Source organism: Saccostrea cucullata, unplaced genomic scaffold (assembly GCF_032062105.1).
Source record: "Saccostrea cucullata isolate Sc308-1 unplaced genomic scaffold, CSIRO_AGI_Scuc_v1 ctg365, whole genome shotgun sequence".
Taxonomy (NCBI): Eukaryota; Metazoa; Mollusca; class Bivalvia; order Ostreida; family Ostreidae; genus Saccostrea; species Saccostrea cuccullata.
Window position 1 is genome coordinate 49,973 of NW_026936150.1, and position 16,983 is coordinate 66,955.

At 36.6% G+C, this 16,983-nt stretch overlaps 2 protein-coding genes across 2 annotated transcripts; both read right to left on the reverse strand.

The window, feature by feature from the left end:
- Window positions 1–1,272: 1,272 nt before the first annotated feature.
- On the reverse strand, window positions 1,273–9,199 carry LOC134244909 (zinc finger protein 892-like). The gene is made up of 8 exons (XM_062727145.1): window positions 9,063–9,199; window positions 7,662–8,916; window positions 5,866–6,063; window positions 5,387–5,526; window positions 5,207–5,289; window positions 3,796–3,888; window positions 3,381–3,475; window positions 1,273–1,663 (listed from the first exon to the last, which is right to left on the reverse strand). The coding sequence occupies exons 2-8, from the start codon at window positions 8,910–8,912 to the stop codon at window positions 1,292–1,294; spliced, it is 2,232 nt and encodes a 743-aa protein (XP_062583129.1). The 5' UTR covers window positions 8,913–8,916; window positions 9,063–9,199; the 3' UTR covers window positions 1,273–1,291.
- Window positions 9,200–13,116: 3,917 nt separating this feature from the next.
- Window positions 13,117–16,275, reverse strand: LOC134244874 (nucleolar and coiled-body phosphoprotein 1-like). Its single transcript, XM_062727114.1, has 2 exons — window positions 16,130–16,275; window positions 13,117–14,797 (listed from the first exon to the last, which is right to left on the reverse strand). Exon 2 carries the CDS (start codon window positions 14,791–14,793, stop codon window positions 13,240–13,242), a length of 1,554 nt encoding a protein of 517 aa, XP_062583098.1. The 5' UTR covers window positions 14,794–14,797; window positions 16,130–16,275; the 3' UTR covers window positions 13,117–13,239.
- Between the last annotated feature and the right edge of the window lie 708 nt (window positions 16,276–16,983).

Sequence of the window (16,983 nt, forward strand, 5' to 3'; positions counted from 1 at the left end):
TAAAACTGAGTAATGCATTCCCTGGATCATACTCTTTACAGTATCCATTCTCCAGTGACTGCTTTTGAGTCCTTACAAGGTGTAACATGAAAACTAGAGGTACTTTGAGCAATGAGCTCACTAAATAATACCCCCCGCCCTCCCATTTGGTTATAACTGATGAAAAAGTCCATGTTTTGCCATGGCCGGGAAACCCAAAATATGTGTCAGATCAAAAAGTAAAATAGGAGGTGCACAATGGCAATATGTAATAAAGATTCTGTGAAAGTTTGATTAAATTTCACTCAGTGGTATGAGAGAAGTTGCGGATAAGAGATGAGTACCCGAAAGCGTAACAGACAGACGGGCGGACGGACGGAATTAACGATTACTATATACCCTCCCGCTTTTCAAGCGGGGGGTATAATGAGCTGTCTAGAGATTGGCTCTAAAAATATTTCAGCAACTCAATAGAATATAAAGATTGGACACAGTATTTTCATTCAATGATCTCATTAAATGCAACTCTTAAGTCCTACATATACTATTGACTATGAAAACATTCTGATCAGAATAATTTTAATTCTCATAGTGGTCCTCCCCCTGCTCATGGTGAACTGCCCCCTTGTTTAGAGTGAACTACCCCTGCTAAAAAAGAACTGCCTCCTACTCAAAGTAAATTATTCCCTGATAATTGTAAAAAGTCACAGAGTGAACTACCCCCTGCATAAAATGAACTGCCTCATACTCAGAGTGACCCCCCCCCTGCTCATAGTGAACTACACCCTACTCATAGTGAACTATCCCATTTCAAATTAAACTGCCCCCTGCTCAGAGTGAAATATCCCCTGCTCAGAGTGAACTATCCCTACTCAGAGTGAAGTATCCCTGCTCTGAGTGAACTATCCCCTGCTCAGAGTGAACCATCCCTGCTCAGAGTGAACTATCCCTACTTAGAGTGAACTATCCCCTACTCAAAGAGAACTATCCCCTGCTCAGAGGGAAAAGTCCCCTACTAAGAGTGAACTACCTTTTACTCCAACTTAACTACAACACTCCAACTTAACTACAACTACCCCCCCCCCCCCCCCCAACCTCCAACCCCCCTGGATTAGAGTGAGTTGCCTACCTTCAGTGTGAATTATTTTCCTGCTAAGAGTTAACTGTCCCCTTGTTCTGAGTAAACTATCCTCCTGCTGAGAGTGAACTATACAACCCCCCCCCCCATCAGTGTGAACTGTCCCCTTGTTCATAGTGAATTTCCCCCTAGTCAGAGTGAACTATCCCTGCTCAGAAAGAACTGTCCCCCTTCTCAAAGTGAATCCCCCTGCTCAGAGTGAACTGACTCCCTGCTGTCTCCCTCCTCATGATAAACATTTTCCCTACTGTCCCCTGATGAGGTTGAACTTTCCTCCTGATCAGAGTTAACTCCTTCTCTAATAAGAGTCCAATGTCTCTGTTCTGAGAGAGAACTTTCCCCCTCGCTGCTCTTTCTTGGGCCCTGAACCTGTCTCAGAGTTTGACCAACAGCTTCATGGTACCCTTTCCCTGACAACATGGCCTCCTTTCGTCGAGAAGCACGAGTAGAGACCTCTTCTTTGTGGATGCTGCGAATGTGTTTCACTAGATTTCCTTGCCGATTACACTTGTAAGGGCAAGCATGACAATGATATATCTTTCCAGTCTGAAAAAAATATGAATAACCATTTGAAAAAAATCTTCGTGTACATGTATCAGAAATACCAATTGTACAATCATCATTGTTCGTGGGGGACCATGTTTCTGGATTTCATGGGTCACCCTTACCACGAATTTACATCCCCACAAACTTTATTTTGGTAACATATTGATTCATTGAACCATCCTTTTTATGAGTAACCCACAAAATTACGTTCCCACGAACAGGTAAAATTATGCTTACCCAGGAACATTGACCCCCATGAATTAAAATGATTTCATAATATTCTTAAATTACTAAATACAACTGTAATAATTCTATATATAGGCAATATATCAAATAAATAGCATACTTAAAAGTCAAACCTCCATATATTGACTTATTCATTCAAATTCTAGAAAGGTAATGATAGTGTCAGGTCAAACAGGGAGTCACTGAATGCAGGCAAAATATAAACAAGAGGCCGATGGGCCTTATAGGTCACCTGAGTATCAACTACTTTCCAACAATTGAATTTGGTTTGTGTCTTACTCTATTTACTTAATACCCAGAGGCAAAACAGAGTAACAAAGAGAAAATAGACTTACACTTCGAACCAGTTGTGCACCCCACCCTAAAGGAACCACTGACCCTGGGGCCACATATGTGCACATATTTCAAAATTTTGGAAATTTTATCATAAAATGGTTGATTATAACTGAAAAGCAGATTTCAAAGCATTAATTTATTTCCAATTTATGGATTTTTGGAAGAGGCACTCTTGCTCATCATATGTATGTACTTAGTTGGTTTATTTAATACCCAGGAGCAGAGAAGAAGATTTTCAAAGAAATGATGCATTTTCACTATATAATTTATATAGCCTAGCACTAGAACCCCCAACCCTGGGGCAATGAATTTCACAATTTTGGTAGAGGATTCAATGCTCATTACATTCATGCCAACATTTTGCCTGCTTGGTGTCCAGGAGTAAAGAAGAAGATTTTTAAATATTTCATTAATTTTAGTGGTTTTGGCCCCACCCCTCAGGCCCCAGGGGGGCGGGGACCATAAAATTCATAATTTTTTATCCCCTTCACCCATAGACGCTGTATACCAAATTTGCTTGAAATTGGTTCGGTGGTTTCAGAGAGGAAGCTGAAAATGTTCAAATGTTAACACACGACAGACGACGACAGACGAAAACAGATAGCAATAGGTCACCTGAGTGACTCAGGTGACCTAAAAAAGATTCTTGGGCTTAAATTTAACGATTGCATGTGATAGGAAATCGCTAAATACAGGAGGTAGCTAAGGTTTGACTTTATTTTCTTTTACAAAGCAACCACATTTCCCCAAACCCAACTGGACAAATCCTTCAAGATATCAGTGGATTTGAGAAATTGAAGTTAAAACTCATAAAAGGCAGTATCAATCCCAATTGACCTACTGTAAATTCCTTATTTCTTGTGTGTATGATACTTATGACTCTTTAAAGTCAAATCACGAGAATAATTATTCGCAAATGAACGATTGGTCCAGAGAATTTATACGAATTTTAGGACCATAAAAATAAAAGCGAATCACTTCATTTTGCAAGTTATGCTTCTCGCGAAATTAAGAAATTATTTCCTCGCATACAATTAGTAATCTACAGAATGTACCCTGGTATGTATTTGAGATATCAGATTTGAGGTAATGCGTGCGAGAGGGTGTGTCTGTGTGCGTGTTGTGATATGCTTACCTGGTGGACATCTCTGATATGGATCTGATACAATTGTTTTCTCTTAAACACTTTATTACATCCGTCATAGTGACACTGTAGCATAGGGGTCCCGACTGAAACATAAAATACACCAACGTTCAACCTCAACACTAATATAAAACAGAGCACACCAATGTTCACCCTCAACACTTCCACCATGTTAACAATTTAACTGGCTCTCCGTCCTTAGTTAACGTCGATTTAGAGTTTATCACTTTCCTTACATCCAATTTATACTGAAGAATACACAACATTCATCTTTCACATGGACTGGAGATAGCTGAGCATTTCTAATATTCAATATTTTGAGCATTATCCTTGTATTACAAATGTTAATTATTTCGTATGGTACTTATGCAAAGAAAGACATATTGTTAATTTTAAATTTTTTTACCATGGTGCAGCTTTAAGTGGTTATTGCGTTTAACTTTGGTAACAAATGCTTTTCCACACTCATGACATTTGTAGTTTCGTTCAATTTCCATTCCTAAAAAGACAAAATTCTTTTACTTTTTAAAAAATATCTAAAACAGTATTATCAAATCCAATGTAAATATGAACGAGGCCTACAGGCTTTACAAGTCACCTGAGTATCATGTAATGCTTTCCAACAATTGAACTTGGTTCATATTTTAAACCACAGGCCACTAAATTCACAATTTTGAAAGAGGCACCATTGCTCATGTACCATGCTTTAAGTTTAATTACTTGCTTCCAGGTTTTCTAGACTAAAGCTATTGTTTTTTGAGAACCAAAGACCCAGGCTGTTTCCACATGAGTTTCAGCTTTTCTGACCCAGTGGTTCTTGAGAAGAATATTTTTCCTATATATATTTCAATGAAAAACTTCAGATTCCCTTTAGACAATTTTAACATCTGGGGTCAACCAGCATAAGTCTTTCACATCTGGGGTCAATACAGGTGCAGATCGAATTGTTCTGATAACATTTGAAGATGAAAAATATTAACAGGTAACTTCCAAAGGACAAAGTGGGAAAAATAAACTTTACGCCGACAATGGAAGATAAGTCTTAGGAATGTGAAATTTGTCTATTGTGGTCCAGTCCTACCCTGAAGGGGGTGGGGGGGATCATGATTTGAACAATATAGAATCTACTCTATCCCAGGATGTTTCCACATAAGTTTCAGCTTTCCTGGTCCATTGGTTCTTGAGAAGATTTTTCCTATATATTTTAATGTAAAACTTGGTTTCCTTATTGTGGCTCGCCCTATCCCTGGGAGTCAGGATTTGAAAATTTAAAATCTACATAATCTTAGGATGCTTCCGCATAAGTTTAAGCTTTTCTGGCCTAGTGGTTCTTGAGAATAAGATTATTTAATGAACACACCCTATTTTTGTCTCCTTGCAAAATGTCTTGGTTCTTTATTTAAACTCCCCTTCATCCATGGATGTTTTGTATTAAGTTAGGTTAAAATTGGCCCAGTGGTTCTTCAGAAGTTAAAAATGTGAAAAGTTTACACACAGACAGACATACAGATGGCCGAACAGATGGATCGATGGTGGGACAATGGATAACAGGTGATCAGAAAAGCTCACTGAAGCTTTCAGCTCAGGTGAGTTAAAAAATTATCAAAAGAAATCACCGCCACAGGAAATGTTTTAAACATTCCAACATCACAGAAAAATTGATTCATCACTAAGGAATATCTTAACTTGATGGGAGTGTATCACCAAATCCCAGCAATCAACATAGTGACATTACAAAATTATACAGTTATAGCTATTTATAAACTAAATCGGCATTTAATAATATTCTATAACGTTAACTACATTTTATACTATACCTTTAAGCTCCTTGTGTTTCAACTCATGAGTTCTCAGCAGACCCATCTGGTAAGTCACAAAGTCGCACTGGGAACACTGATACCTAAAATAGCAGGCAGTATCATTAAGTAACTAACACTTATACCAAAAATAGAAGGCAGTGTGATCATTAAGTTATAGCTGAGACATCCCAGACTTACTTCTCCATTCCTTTTGGAATCTCGTTGTGCTCTGTAAACATATGTTTGAAATATTTGTACCGCTCTATGAAGTTCTCATTACAATACGCGCAGAATCCTACTGATTTGTATTTCTTTTCATGCACTCTTTCAATATGATTCTGCAAAGAAAGTTAGGTTGAAATTTAGAAAGTTTTTCTAGGTACAGTCAAACCTGCTTATCTTGAAGTTGGTGGGATAAAGAGGAAAAAATTAAAATATGAGAGAGTTCAAGATACAGTAAATTCCTAATTAAACACGAGGAAATTATTATTGTGGAATATTGTGTAATTTCGCGAGAATCATCACTAGCAAAATAAAATTTCTTGCTTTTATTTTTATGGTGCTGAAATACATATAAATTCCCTTTTTCATCCGCCCATTCTGGCATTCATGAATAAATTTTCTCACAATTTGTCATTAGAGAGCCAAGTCAAAGAGTTAAATCAATTAATAAAGACCTTGATAGAAGTAAGACTGATAAAGGTGTTCCCGCAGATTTCACACGGTATTCTGGGTCGGTCCTTATGCGTCTCTCTGTGCTGTTTGATGTCTTTGAATGCCTCTCCACACACATCACAGATGCTAAGTTTCCTCAAATGCACATTTTTCTGATGGGTCTTGTATTTAGCACGACACAATGTCCAGTATTCACAATTCTACAACACAAAACACAAGGGTTACACTGAAACAAAGATTATAAAATATTCAATATGTCACTGAAATTTAGATTTCATTCAAATAATAATATTGAATAATGAATTTGAACATATACTGAAAGGAAAAAGAAATGCAGGGTAAACTTTTGAGGTGAATTAAATTCATTTTTCTTTTATTTTTTTTCAGTATTCCTAGCTAACATTTAAAATCATCTTTCAGAGAAATATAACCAAAATCCCATTTGATTTTGTTTAATAATTAATGAGTTGTTGTAGCTCATATGACGATACCCCCAAAAAGTGAAAATCAAAATCTCTCATTACATTCGATGTCTCTCCCATGCATCTGTCATGAACTTTATTTCTCCTTTGCATGGAATTCACCAGAGTGTTTATCTTTCAATCCCTGGCTATATTGGGCATGAGTAACCACACCAAAAAATTAGTCATATGACACGCGCATGCGCCAGTGACAGGAACACAACAGCTAGTTGACCGGCTCAAAAAAACCAAATTGCGGCATTGTTTTCTTTCACTTTGCATGTGAATGTAATGATTATGATAGTCTTCTGTATAAAAGGTGGTTTTGGGGGTAGTAAGGTGGCGATTTAAGAGATGGCAGGACGAATAACCCACTCGTAACATGACTCAGTTTCGCGTTAGCGTCATCATCACGGTTGATCGAAAACCATTTCAGGCCTTTCTGACAACGGGTTACAAGTTTTATGGGGGAAAATTTACAAGAAACTGCTTAGTTACCCTTTGTTGCCTTTTTCATTAAATATGCAATTCAAAAACCATACCCTGTGGAACTTCCGTAAACTGTACCAAGATTTCAAGAAATTCATATCGTCTCTAAATATTGAAAAACAATGTGTACTGTATACCGGGAAATTTTCGCCCCCGTTTTATTTTCGCCCCTTTCGCCCTCTCCTTGATTGGGCGAATTTAAAATGGGGCGAATTCAAATTACACCTCATAATTTCTTAAACAGAACTATGATTGGGCAAATCTAAAACAGGGCATTATTGTTCATAAGTTCAAAAGTGCGAAAATAACACGGGGCGAAAATAACCCTGTATACAGTATACTGTAGATCACTAAATTTTCGCGACACCTTATTTATGCGAGATAGTCATTGACTCTTGATTAGCGAGACAAAATTTTCGCGAATTGTGGTTATTGCTTTATATATTCTTAAGGAATACTATTATAAGCGAGAATTAAATTTTCGCAAGTACACCGTCTCGTGTAATTACGCGAAAATAAAGTTCTCGCAAATAAAATGTGATTTACAGTACCTCATGTACATCAAATAGTGCAATAAAATTTGTTGTCAAACTCGTTGTCATCAAATTACACGTGTTTTGGGGTTTTCAGCGTTTTCCCTATGTGATGCCAAACATTTTACGGTTGAGTAATTCTGAACACTAATTTTGATGCATAGTAACTAAATTTGACAAATTTTCGTGATTTTTGGTCATGCGGTCAAAAAATTATTGAATATATTTCTTTTTCCTTTCAGTATATTTTTGCTATGTGATTAATAAGCGAATAATGTTTAAACATCAAAGAGTACAGTGATACAGATAACATACGTCACATGTTTTCTTTTGGTAGACAGTTGAGTCATATTCTACACCATGTGTCTTGACTAAATGTTCCATATACCTATCAGCCTGGCAGTGTTTGTAAGATGCTCCACAAATTTCACAGTTTACATTCTCAATATAAGCCAAGGGGTGTAACTGTATAGCATGCCTGTTAAACTCTTGTAACCCCTCTGCTGTATCAGCATACATAAAAGGAGGTCTATCTTGTTTGAGACATCGCCTACATTCTATTAACCTTTTATTCTGACTGGTATTTTCTGGTAAGTCTAACTGACTCTCTTTTTTCCTATTAGATATGTTATCCTGGATCTCTGTGAGAGATTCCTGCATCCGTTCTACACTCAACTCTCTCACTGAATTATTGTCGGCAGTTTTCAATACTTCTAAACCCCAGGACCTAGATTCCACGGCAGAATCTACCTGTTCTGTTTTTACCTCTGTGTTTTCTGACTCTGGCCATTCAAGGTTTTCAGTTTTTATTTGAATTATTGATACTATCTCTGGCAGTTTGTCAGAATAAGCCCTATGGATTGTTGTCTTTTCATATTCAGATGTAAAATCAACTTTGTTGTCAGTGGTAAGAGATTCAGCTGACTTGCTTTCATCAGTCAGTATGGTGGAGCTGGCATTTGATGACTGACTGAGCAAACACTCCTCTAAGTTTTTATCCCCTTTGTCTGTAATACTTTCCGTACTGTTATCATGGTTACAAGGCATTGAATGCATCATCTTCTTAATTGGTTCCCTACATCTAACATTTATTGTGGTTGAAAAATTATTTTGATAATCAGGCAAGGATTTAATGTAAAGGGTGTATTTCTCATTTAGTTTAACACCTGATTCAGGTGATGATTTTAAAGCAGACAAAGCTGATTCTAAAGATTCTTCTTGAGTTGGGGAATCTGACATACATTGAAACTTAATACCGATGAGTTTTCCAACCTCAGCAACCCTTAAGGTTGCATCTAAATTTAATGAACTATTCCCGGAATAAATTAACTTTATAAAGTTATTAACATCTGCAGTTGAGAATTTTAAAGCCTGAATTGTGTCGATGGTGTCAATGTAGAATCCATACATTCCCCACATGGCCAGGATGATTTTATGGGCATAAACTTCTCCATCACTGCACTGTATACAACAGTCACACAGGATTCTATATTGTTGATAAAGGTACAGGACATCAGTCAGTTTGTTGGATAGGTTTGATGCTGTAATGCAAATTTCCTCTCTCATAATCCTGTAAAACATCACATTGGAATGTTTTCAATTATTAAATTGTTTAAAAAAAATAGCATACACCACTCTGTGAAATATTTTACAAATCATTTATATTACTATATATTTAAAACACTTAAAAATTAATTAGACATGTTTATTACCTACCTGGGTTATACAATCTGAAGACTAAAGATACAGTACACCATAAAAACCAACACTCATTTGTAACTTAATCTTGTGGTTTGTCAGTCTGGAATTCATCCACAACTTGACCCAATTATTTTTGCAACTAGGGAAACATCCTACATTAAAATAAAATAAATAAATTAAACAATGAATTTACTGCTAGATACTGTAAAATCACATATTTTTGTGGGGTCAAATTATCGAGGATTTTGGAAAAAATATGGGTTTGTGTGAATTTTATTTCAAGGAGAAAGAAAAATGCTGCATAGTAATTTGCAAGAAATTTTACATTTCATGGTGTACAACAATTCCTCGAAAACAACGAAAATTTAACCCCATGAGTGATTTCACAGTATAATATGTTCTACGATGCGACCGTTGGGGCGAGCGCAGTTATTTACTATCAAAAAAACTTACACAGCTTTTACTTGCACTGCCTATCCTCAGTTCATTAAAAAAAAGAAAAGAATAAAAAGAATCACTTCCCAGGCATCGGGATCGAGATTCCGAACTTTTCGGAAGTTTCCGACAAAATTGGAAATACCCGAGCCGTTTAAGTGACGAAAGTATGACGTCAAATAAAAAGTCCTGTTGACTTAGAACGCAAACGATAGTTTTGTGGCATGAGATTGCATTAAATCGTTGTTTGTAATTTTTTTTAAGTAAGTTGTTGCTATGTTTTAGCCACCATGTTGCTATGCACCGCAAAGGATTATTGGGATATGAGAATATTTTCACGTGGACTCATAAAAATTTCTTGGAACAATGTGCAGATTTGAATCCGAATTTCCTCCGTTCGTACACGTTAGTCTATTGAGCTCGCTACACGAGCGGCGCTTCGCGCCGCCTCGCTGCGCTCGCTATTAGAAAGTAAAAGATAACTGAAAAAAAATTAAATTTCAGCAGGGACCTATATACTAAGTATATAGGTCTCTGATTTCAGCAATTGAAAATACTTACAAAATTTCTCTGAATTCTCAAAGATAAAGAGATTGCGTTGGTCCCCACAAAAAGATGACAACCGCAGTACTTCTGCTCACTGTCATCATGCGGTTTGATTAGGAATTTTTCTTGGATTAATTGTCTTCTATACAAAGCTTTTGTTGAAGACACTACAAAACAAGCAAAATCAATCGGCAATCGCTGTTGAATTCATACAGGAAGCAAAATGTGATCACTAAATTTAAAAACGTCATGCACAGTAATCGTATTTCCGGAATTGTGTCCAAGTAATATTTATGCCCCCGTAATCAAAGATTCGGGGGTAAATGTAGCTGCAGATCTGTAGCGTTATGGTTTTATATATTTGTCTTTGACCATGGTCAAAGACAAATATATAAAACCAAAACGCTACAGATCTGCTAGGGTAAATGCAGGGGCGGATCCAGCCATTTTTGAAAGGGGGGTTCCAGGCTTGTGTCCCTCTAACCCCCTCCCACACCCTTACACACTCTCAAGCAAAGATTCACACACATGTATGGAAAGATCTAAGGTTGTGGTAAATAATAAGTTTGTTTACGTCCCTTTTTTCTTTGTACCCCCCAGTCCGAAAAAAAACACGTTTCAAAAACTACAGTACTGAAGCCTTGAAATTGAATAAATTTGCAGCATTTCCGAAGAGTACAAAGAATTCTGGTTTAGAATTTGAAAAATTTTTTAGGGTTGGGGTGCGGGTGGGGTTTAAAACAAAGCATTACAGGTTAGTTCCTTCAAAAGATATATATGATTAAAAAACGGTACATATATAGCCAACACGGCCAGATAGCGGAAATATAAAATTAAATCTCACATGTTATTTATCGTATATGAGATATATTGAGATATATAAAAATAAGTAGACTATTTTCTACCATCCTCTCATTAAAAAGTAATAGTGAAGGAATAGTAGAGGAAACTAAATGTGTGAGAATATATCTATTCAATAAGTAAGACGTACAAATATTTATTCTCGGCAAACGTTTATCCTCTCTTTCTCTCTCTCACCACTTGGCAAAAAATAAAGGGTGGGGTTCCAACCCCCCTCTGGATCCGCCAATGACATATGTATGTAATATTTATACCCCAGTAATGGAAGAGTCCGGGTATACAGTTTTTTTGTGTACTTACCTGAAAAAGTTGACAAGCACAAAAAAAAGGAAAATTGCCCAAGTATACACGAAAATCCTATTTAGTCAGTGGTGGTGGTAGTGGGGGTGGGGGGCATCGATTTTGAAGGGGGGCTGTCCCCTCCCAACTTTCAAAATCGATGGGGGCACCGGAACTTTATCTCTGTTGAGATTCTGTCGGGCTAGATATTTGGACTGAAGCCTAAATCCAAATATCTCGCCTAGCAGAATCTCAACAGAGATTAGGGCCAGCATTTCTCAGTATCAATTTTTTGTTGGCATACAATGCTACATTCCCCTGATATCACTTCACTGTAGTGTGTGTGTGTGGGGGGGGCTTTCAATGAACATTTCCAATAGTGAAAGTACTGTTGGGAAAAAAAAACTGGGCGGGGCAGCCCCCCCTCCTCCCCGTTTCTATGTGCCTGTCTGTAAAAACTTCAACCTTACCCATAACTTTTGATTTAGTAGAGATATGAATTTCATACTTCACATGTGTATTCCTTGTGACAAGACCTTTCTTTGGGTACAACCAAATTAAACCTTTTGGCTTTGACCTTGGAGTTTGACACACTTTAACATAAAAAATCCCAACTTTCATTTTTGCCATAACTTTTGAATGGTAGATACTAGTCGAAAATATCTGACGTTTTCCAGGCTTTTTTCAGAATTTTAATATTTAATGTGCCAGGAAAACCTGACACGTTAAATATCAAATTTGTAAAAAAAAAAAAAAAAAAAAAAAAAAATTGAAAAACGTCAGATATTTCAGATAAAGATACTAGAAATTTCATACTTCGCCTAATTTTATGTATTCTTTGTGACAAGACTTTCCATTGAACATTAACTCTTTGATATTTTGACCTTGAAAATTTACGTACTCTAAAAATTTTTTAACCTCTGCCATAACTTTTGAACGGTAAGGTCTTTCATACTTCACATATGTAATCCTTGTGAGAAGACCATTCATTGGATACCAACAACTTTGACCCTTTGACCTTGGAGTTTGACCTAATTTTTAAAAACCTTGAATATAACTTTTGAAGGGTTACAGCTAGGGCTTTCAAACTTCAAATTTGTAATTCTTGTGATAGAACCTTTCATTGAATACCAACATCTTTGACCCTTTGATCTTGACCTAGGTATGCTGGTCAGGTGGTGATAATATTGCTCAGATTTCAAATCTCTTTAGTAACCATGGCAACACCCTTCATCAAAATCAAAAGCCAATAAACAGAATTATGTATCTTAGTGTAGTCTACTTGTGTGCCAAGTTATTTTGAAATCAGACCAAAAGTGTAGGTGGAGTAGCATTTTGAAAGTATTTCACAGGAATTCTATTTTTAGTAACCATGGCAACACCGTTCATCAAAATCAAAAACCTAGAATTATGTATCTTAGTGTAGTCTACTTGTGTGCCAAGTTATGTTGAATTCAGACCAAAACTGTAGGAGGAGTAGCATTTTGAAAAATTGTTTACAAACAGACAGATGGACGAACGACGGACGCATTACTATCTCATAAGCTCTTCTGGTCTCTGACAACTAGAGCTAAAAATGGTACAACTTTCAACATCAGATTTAATGCTTAATGTTAAAACAGAGGGTATTAATGAAATCAAAATAGTTGTTGACAGGATAAACAAATTCTGGAATTAAAAAAAAAAATCATTCTCAGGAGGATTTAATGTCGAATGGTTGAGAGAGAGGGCAAACAAAATCTTTTAATGATGGCTTGGATAAAATGCTTTTTAATACTTAAAAGTCTAGCTTCTAAACAGTTCATAATAAACTCATTTTCATGAAGATCTCAATTAAAGAAATATAGCTTATAACTTCACATTTTTTTAAAAATGTAGCAGAATATAAAAATGTCAAAATCATATAAAACTTAGTTATCATTTATATTGTTAATGGTAACCAGTCTTTCAGATATGGTACAATTGTGCATTAATAATTGGCTGCAGCTCTCTCCATATGGGATAAATCCTGTCCCCTCACTGAGCTATTTTTAGCAGTTTCCCACTACACTTCCAGACAAGGTTCCGAATCTTAGTCCTCATTTTCCCGTTCCTCCATCTTCAGGACAAAGTTTATACAGTTTTCAGTTTTGACTTCTATCACAATCTCTGGTTTTGTTTCAGCATAAGACATACTGGTATTTGTCTTTCCAAGTTCATCACTGTAACCGGTGGTATAAACTGGAAATACAGCTGATTTGTTTTCATCAAAGAGCACTGTAGAACTGACATCTGATGACTGACAAAGTGAACTCTCTTTCAAGTTTTCAACCCTTTTTTCTGTAATCATTGACTTTGTCCTCTTGATTGGCTTTGACTTTGCCCTCTTTGTAGGTTCCTCACTGTTACTGGATACGGAGTTTGCCCTCTTTGTAGGTTCCTCACTGTTACTGGATACTGACTTTGCCCTCTTAGTTAGCTCCTCATTGTTACTGGATACTGACTTTGCCCTCTTAGTCAACTCCTCATTGTTACTGGATACTGACTTTGCCCTCTTGGTCAACTCCTCATTGTTACTGGATACTGACTTTGCCCTCTTGGTCAACTCCTCATTGTTGCTGGATACTGACTTTGCCCTCTTAGTCAACTCCTCATTGTTACTGGATACTGAGTTTGCCCTCTTGGTCAGTTCCTCATTGTTACTGGATACTGAGTTTGCCCTCTTAGTCAACTCCTCACTGTTACTGGATACTGACTTTGCCCTCTTAGTCAACTCCTCACTGTTACTGGATACTGAGTTTGCCCTCTTTATAGGTTCCTCATTGTTACCGGATACCGACTTTGCCCTCTTCGTTGTTTCACCACTGTTTTCAGATATTGATTTTGCCCTATTGATAGGCTCCTTTCCGTCACCAGACACTGACTTTGACCCCTGGGCTGGTTTCCTCCTTTTACCATGTTTTGTTTTTGCTCTCTTAGCTGGTTTCCTACTTTTACCAGATATTGGCTTTGCCCTCTTGACAGGTTCTTTACTGTTATTAGACACTGACTTTGCCTTCTTACTTGGCTCCTCACTGCTGTCAGACATCGACTTTGCCCTCTTTTTTGGTTCTCTACTTTTACCAGATATTGGATTTGTCTTTTTGATCGGCTCTCTACATCTAACATTTGTTGTGCTAGTAAAAATGCTTTGAAAATCAGGCAAGGATTTCATGTAAATGGTCTTTTTCTCTCTATCATATTGAAATCCAACACGAGAAAATGATTTTAGGGTTGAGAAAGCTGATTCTATAGAATCTGGAGTATGACAGTTTGTGATACAACGCAAATTTATACCTATGTGTTTTCCAAACTGAACAATTCTTGAGGCTGCACTTGAAGTCAGTGAAATATTCCCTGAATAAATGAACTTCATAAATTTATTAACATCTGCAATTGAGAATTTTACAGCCTTAATTGTGTCGATGGTGTCAATGTAGAATCCATACATTCCCCACATGGCCAGGATGATTTTATGGGCGTAAACTTCTCCATCGCTGCACTGTATACAACAGTCACACAGGATTCTGTTCTTCTGGTACAAATAAAGGCTATCAGTCAGTTTGGTGGGTAGACTAGAGGCTGTTAAGGAAATTTCTTCTCCCATAATCCTGTAAAAATTACAAATGAATCAATATGACCAAATTCTCCAAATCATGCATGAAATTATTATAGCCATATTGACATCTCCTATTGATAAAAATGCCACTTTGAAATAAACATTTGTTTTAAGGTCCACCGAGATTATGTTCATATAACTCAGCCCCTAGCCTGTTACAACTGATCTCAAACCCTTTATTTTGAAATAAAGGGGAAACACTGCTCTTGCCAACCTTTGAAAATCACTAGCCTCAAGCAATGGGCAGGTCCAGCACAATCTCTTGATTAAGCTAAATAGCTTTAAAAAGCTACATAGCTTAATTTAGCTGTTCAAAATAGCTTGATAAAGCTATTGATATGCAGTTTTTCACAAAAACATTTTTTGCAAGAAAAAAACAAAAAGTCGCAAGTATTTGACTATTCATATATGTACTATAGACTATCAAAAATACAACCTAAATCATAGAAAGATCTAACATTGCTGCTGTTGAATACTTTTAAGCAAAATATGAATTTCCATTGTTTGAATAACTGTCCACTACTTTGCGTGTGCTGAGGCATGGGTAAGTATGATTGCTTCTCATTGTGCTCAACTGTTTAATACCAATGAATTATCCTGTTGGCCATAATTGACCTCCTTTATAATTTCATTCAAGAATTAACTGTGTAGTCACTCATCAATAGCCCTAAAACTTTTAAACTTTTGAGTACAAAGTCTATCAAGGAGACGCAATTTGGTGAGTGATTTTTACATGCATTGTATTCAGAAGAGTTCAAAGTTTAATGTTTCCACTGCACCAAGGTGCGACTTTTTGCACATGTTGAAAAAATAAAGCATTTGAGAAAAAAGTCTAATAAAGTAGCTTAATCAAGCTATTCTGAATAGCTTAATAAAGCTATATAGCTAAATCAAGCTATATAGCTTAATCAAGAGATTGTGCCGGACCTGTTGGGCAATGGGATTTGTTAGCCCCTGGAATGCAATGAAGTGTTTGGGTAAAAAATTAGAGAATAGAAAGATAATCATTATTCATTTCTTTTTCAGAAAGGAAAATGAGATCATATTTTGTCTCTGACATTGGTATGAAAGAAAAAATTAAAATTTTCTTTTTTTCTGACATAAGACAAAAATCTCAAAATAACCAAATCAAGCTACATTTCAGTTAGATAAATCTCGAAAAATCAAGTACCTCCTAAGGTGTATGTGTCAACCTTCATCAATATTAACCATCGGAGATTGGCAGTTTTAGCTCACTGCTTTGTTTACGTTGCTTTATAGATAAACCTGCCGACTCAGCGACTCTTGTGAATTTTAACAATTATTGAGAAATCATTTAACTTACTATAAAGTGCGTACTGGTTGACTGTCTTCTTTCTATGGATATGGTTTTATTGCATATTTACTATTTAGCATAAACTCCTAACGTTAGATCTCTTCACACTTGCCGCCAATATTTACATGCAGGAAATGATTTTGTTCTCGATAAAATTAAAAACTTCATGCACAGAAACTGTATCTCCGGGATGATGTCGCCTGCAGAGTACAGCGACACTAGAGGTCACTTTTCTGGCGTCTGTCCGTCCGTCTGTCCCACTCTATATATCTTAACAACAAATGGATACGGATCAGAGTTCTTTTACACATACCAATGCATGGCACTGTGGATTTTGTAAATGTCAGCATGGTTTCCGAACCACATGTGGCTTGCGATGATAGAATAAACAATGATATCTGATTTGTTGAGATGAAATATCAAGAATCACTGTATAAAGGAATACATCAAAGAAATACACAGGCTTTGATCAGAAAAGCATACAGGTAGTGCATGGAATCCTTTCTAGGTTTTCGTAACCAAAGATGAAATCAATAATATTAATATTATTCTCTTCTGAGCTACGCTCCCGCCTTGCCACCCTCGTCATCATCGAAAAGAACAAAACAACCCAAAGACAATAACTCTAAAAATATCAGTCAGAATCCACTCAGTGATATATAGTATTTCCTGACAAGTCCATTGTGTTGACCTTTGTTCAAATATACGTATAGCATGCTCTTGGTATCGAATCAAATGAGAGATATAAACATGATAAACCCCATACTGATGTGATAAGGGGTCAAATCCTGGTATGGGTCTCGAGGATTCCACTAAGTGTCACTAGGTGTCATCATTAAAACCTCGAGTTAATCCCCACCATC

Bases quoted from the DNA above. Each gene is read 5' to 3' on its own strand.
- LOC134244909 (XM_062727145.1), bottom strand. From the start codon at position 8,912: ATGAGAGAGGAAATTTGCATTACAGCATCAAACCTATCCAACAAACTG. The intron at 5,527-5,865 runs GTCTTTATTAAT...CTTTCTTTGCAG, and splicing joins TCAGTCTTACTTCTATCAAG to AATCATATTGAAAGAGTGCA. The intron at 1,664-3,380 runs GTAAGCATATCA...TATTTTTTTCAG, and splicing joins ATATCAGAGATGTCCACCAG to ACTGGAAAGATATATCATTG.
- LOC134244874 (XM_062727114.1), bottom strand. From the start codon at position 14,793: ATGGGAGAAGAAATTTCCTTAACAGCCTCTAGTCTACCCACCAAACTG.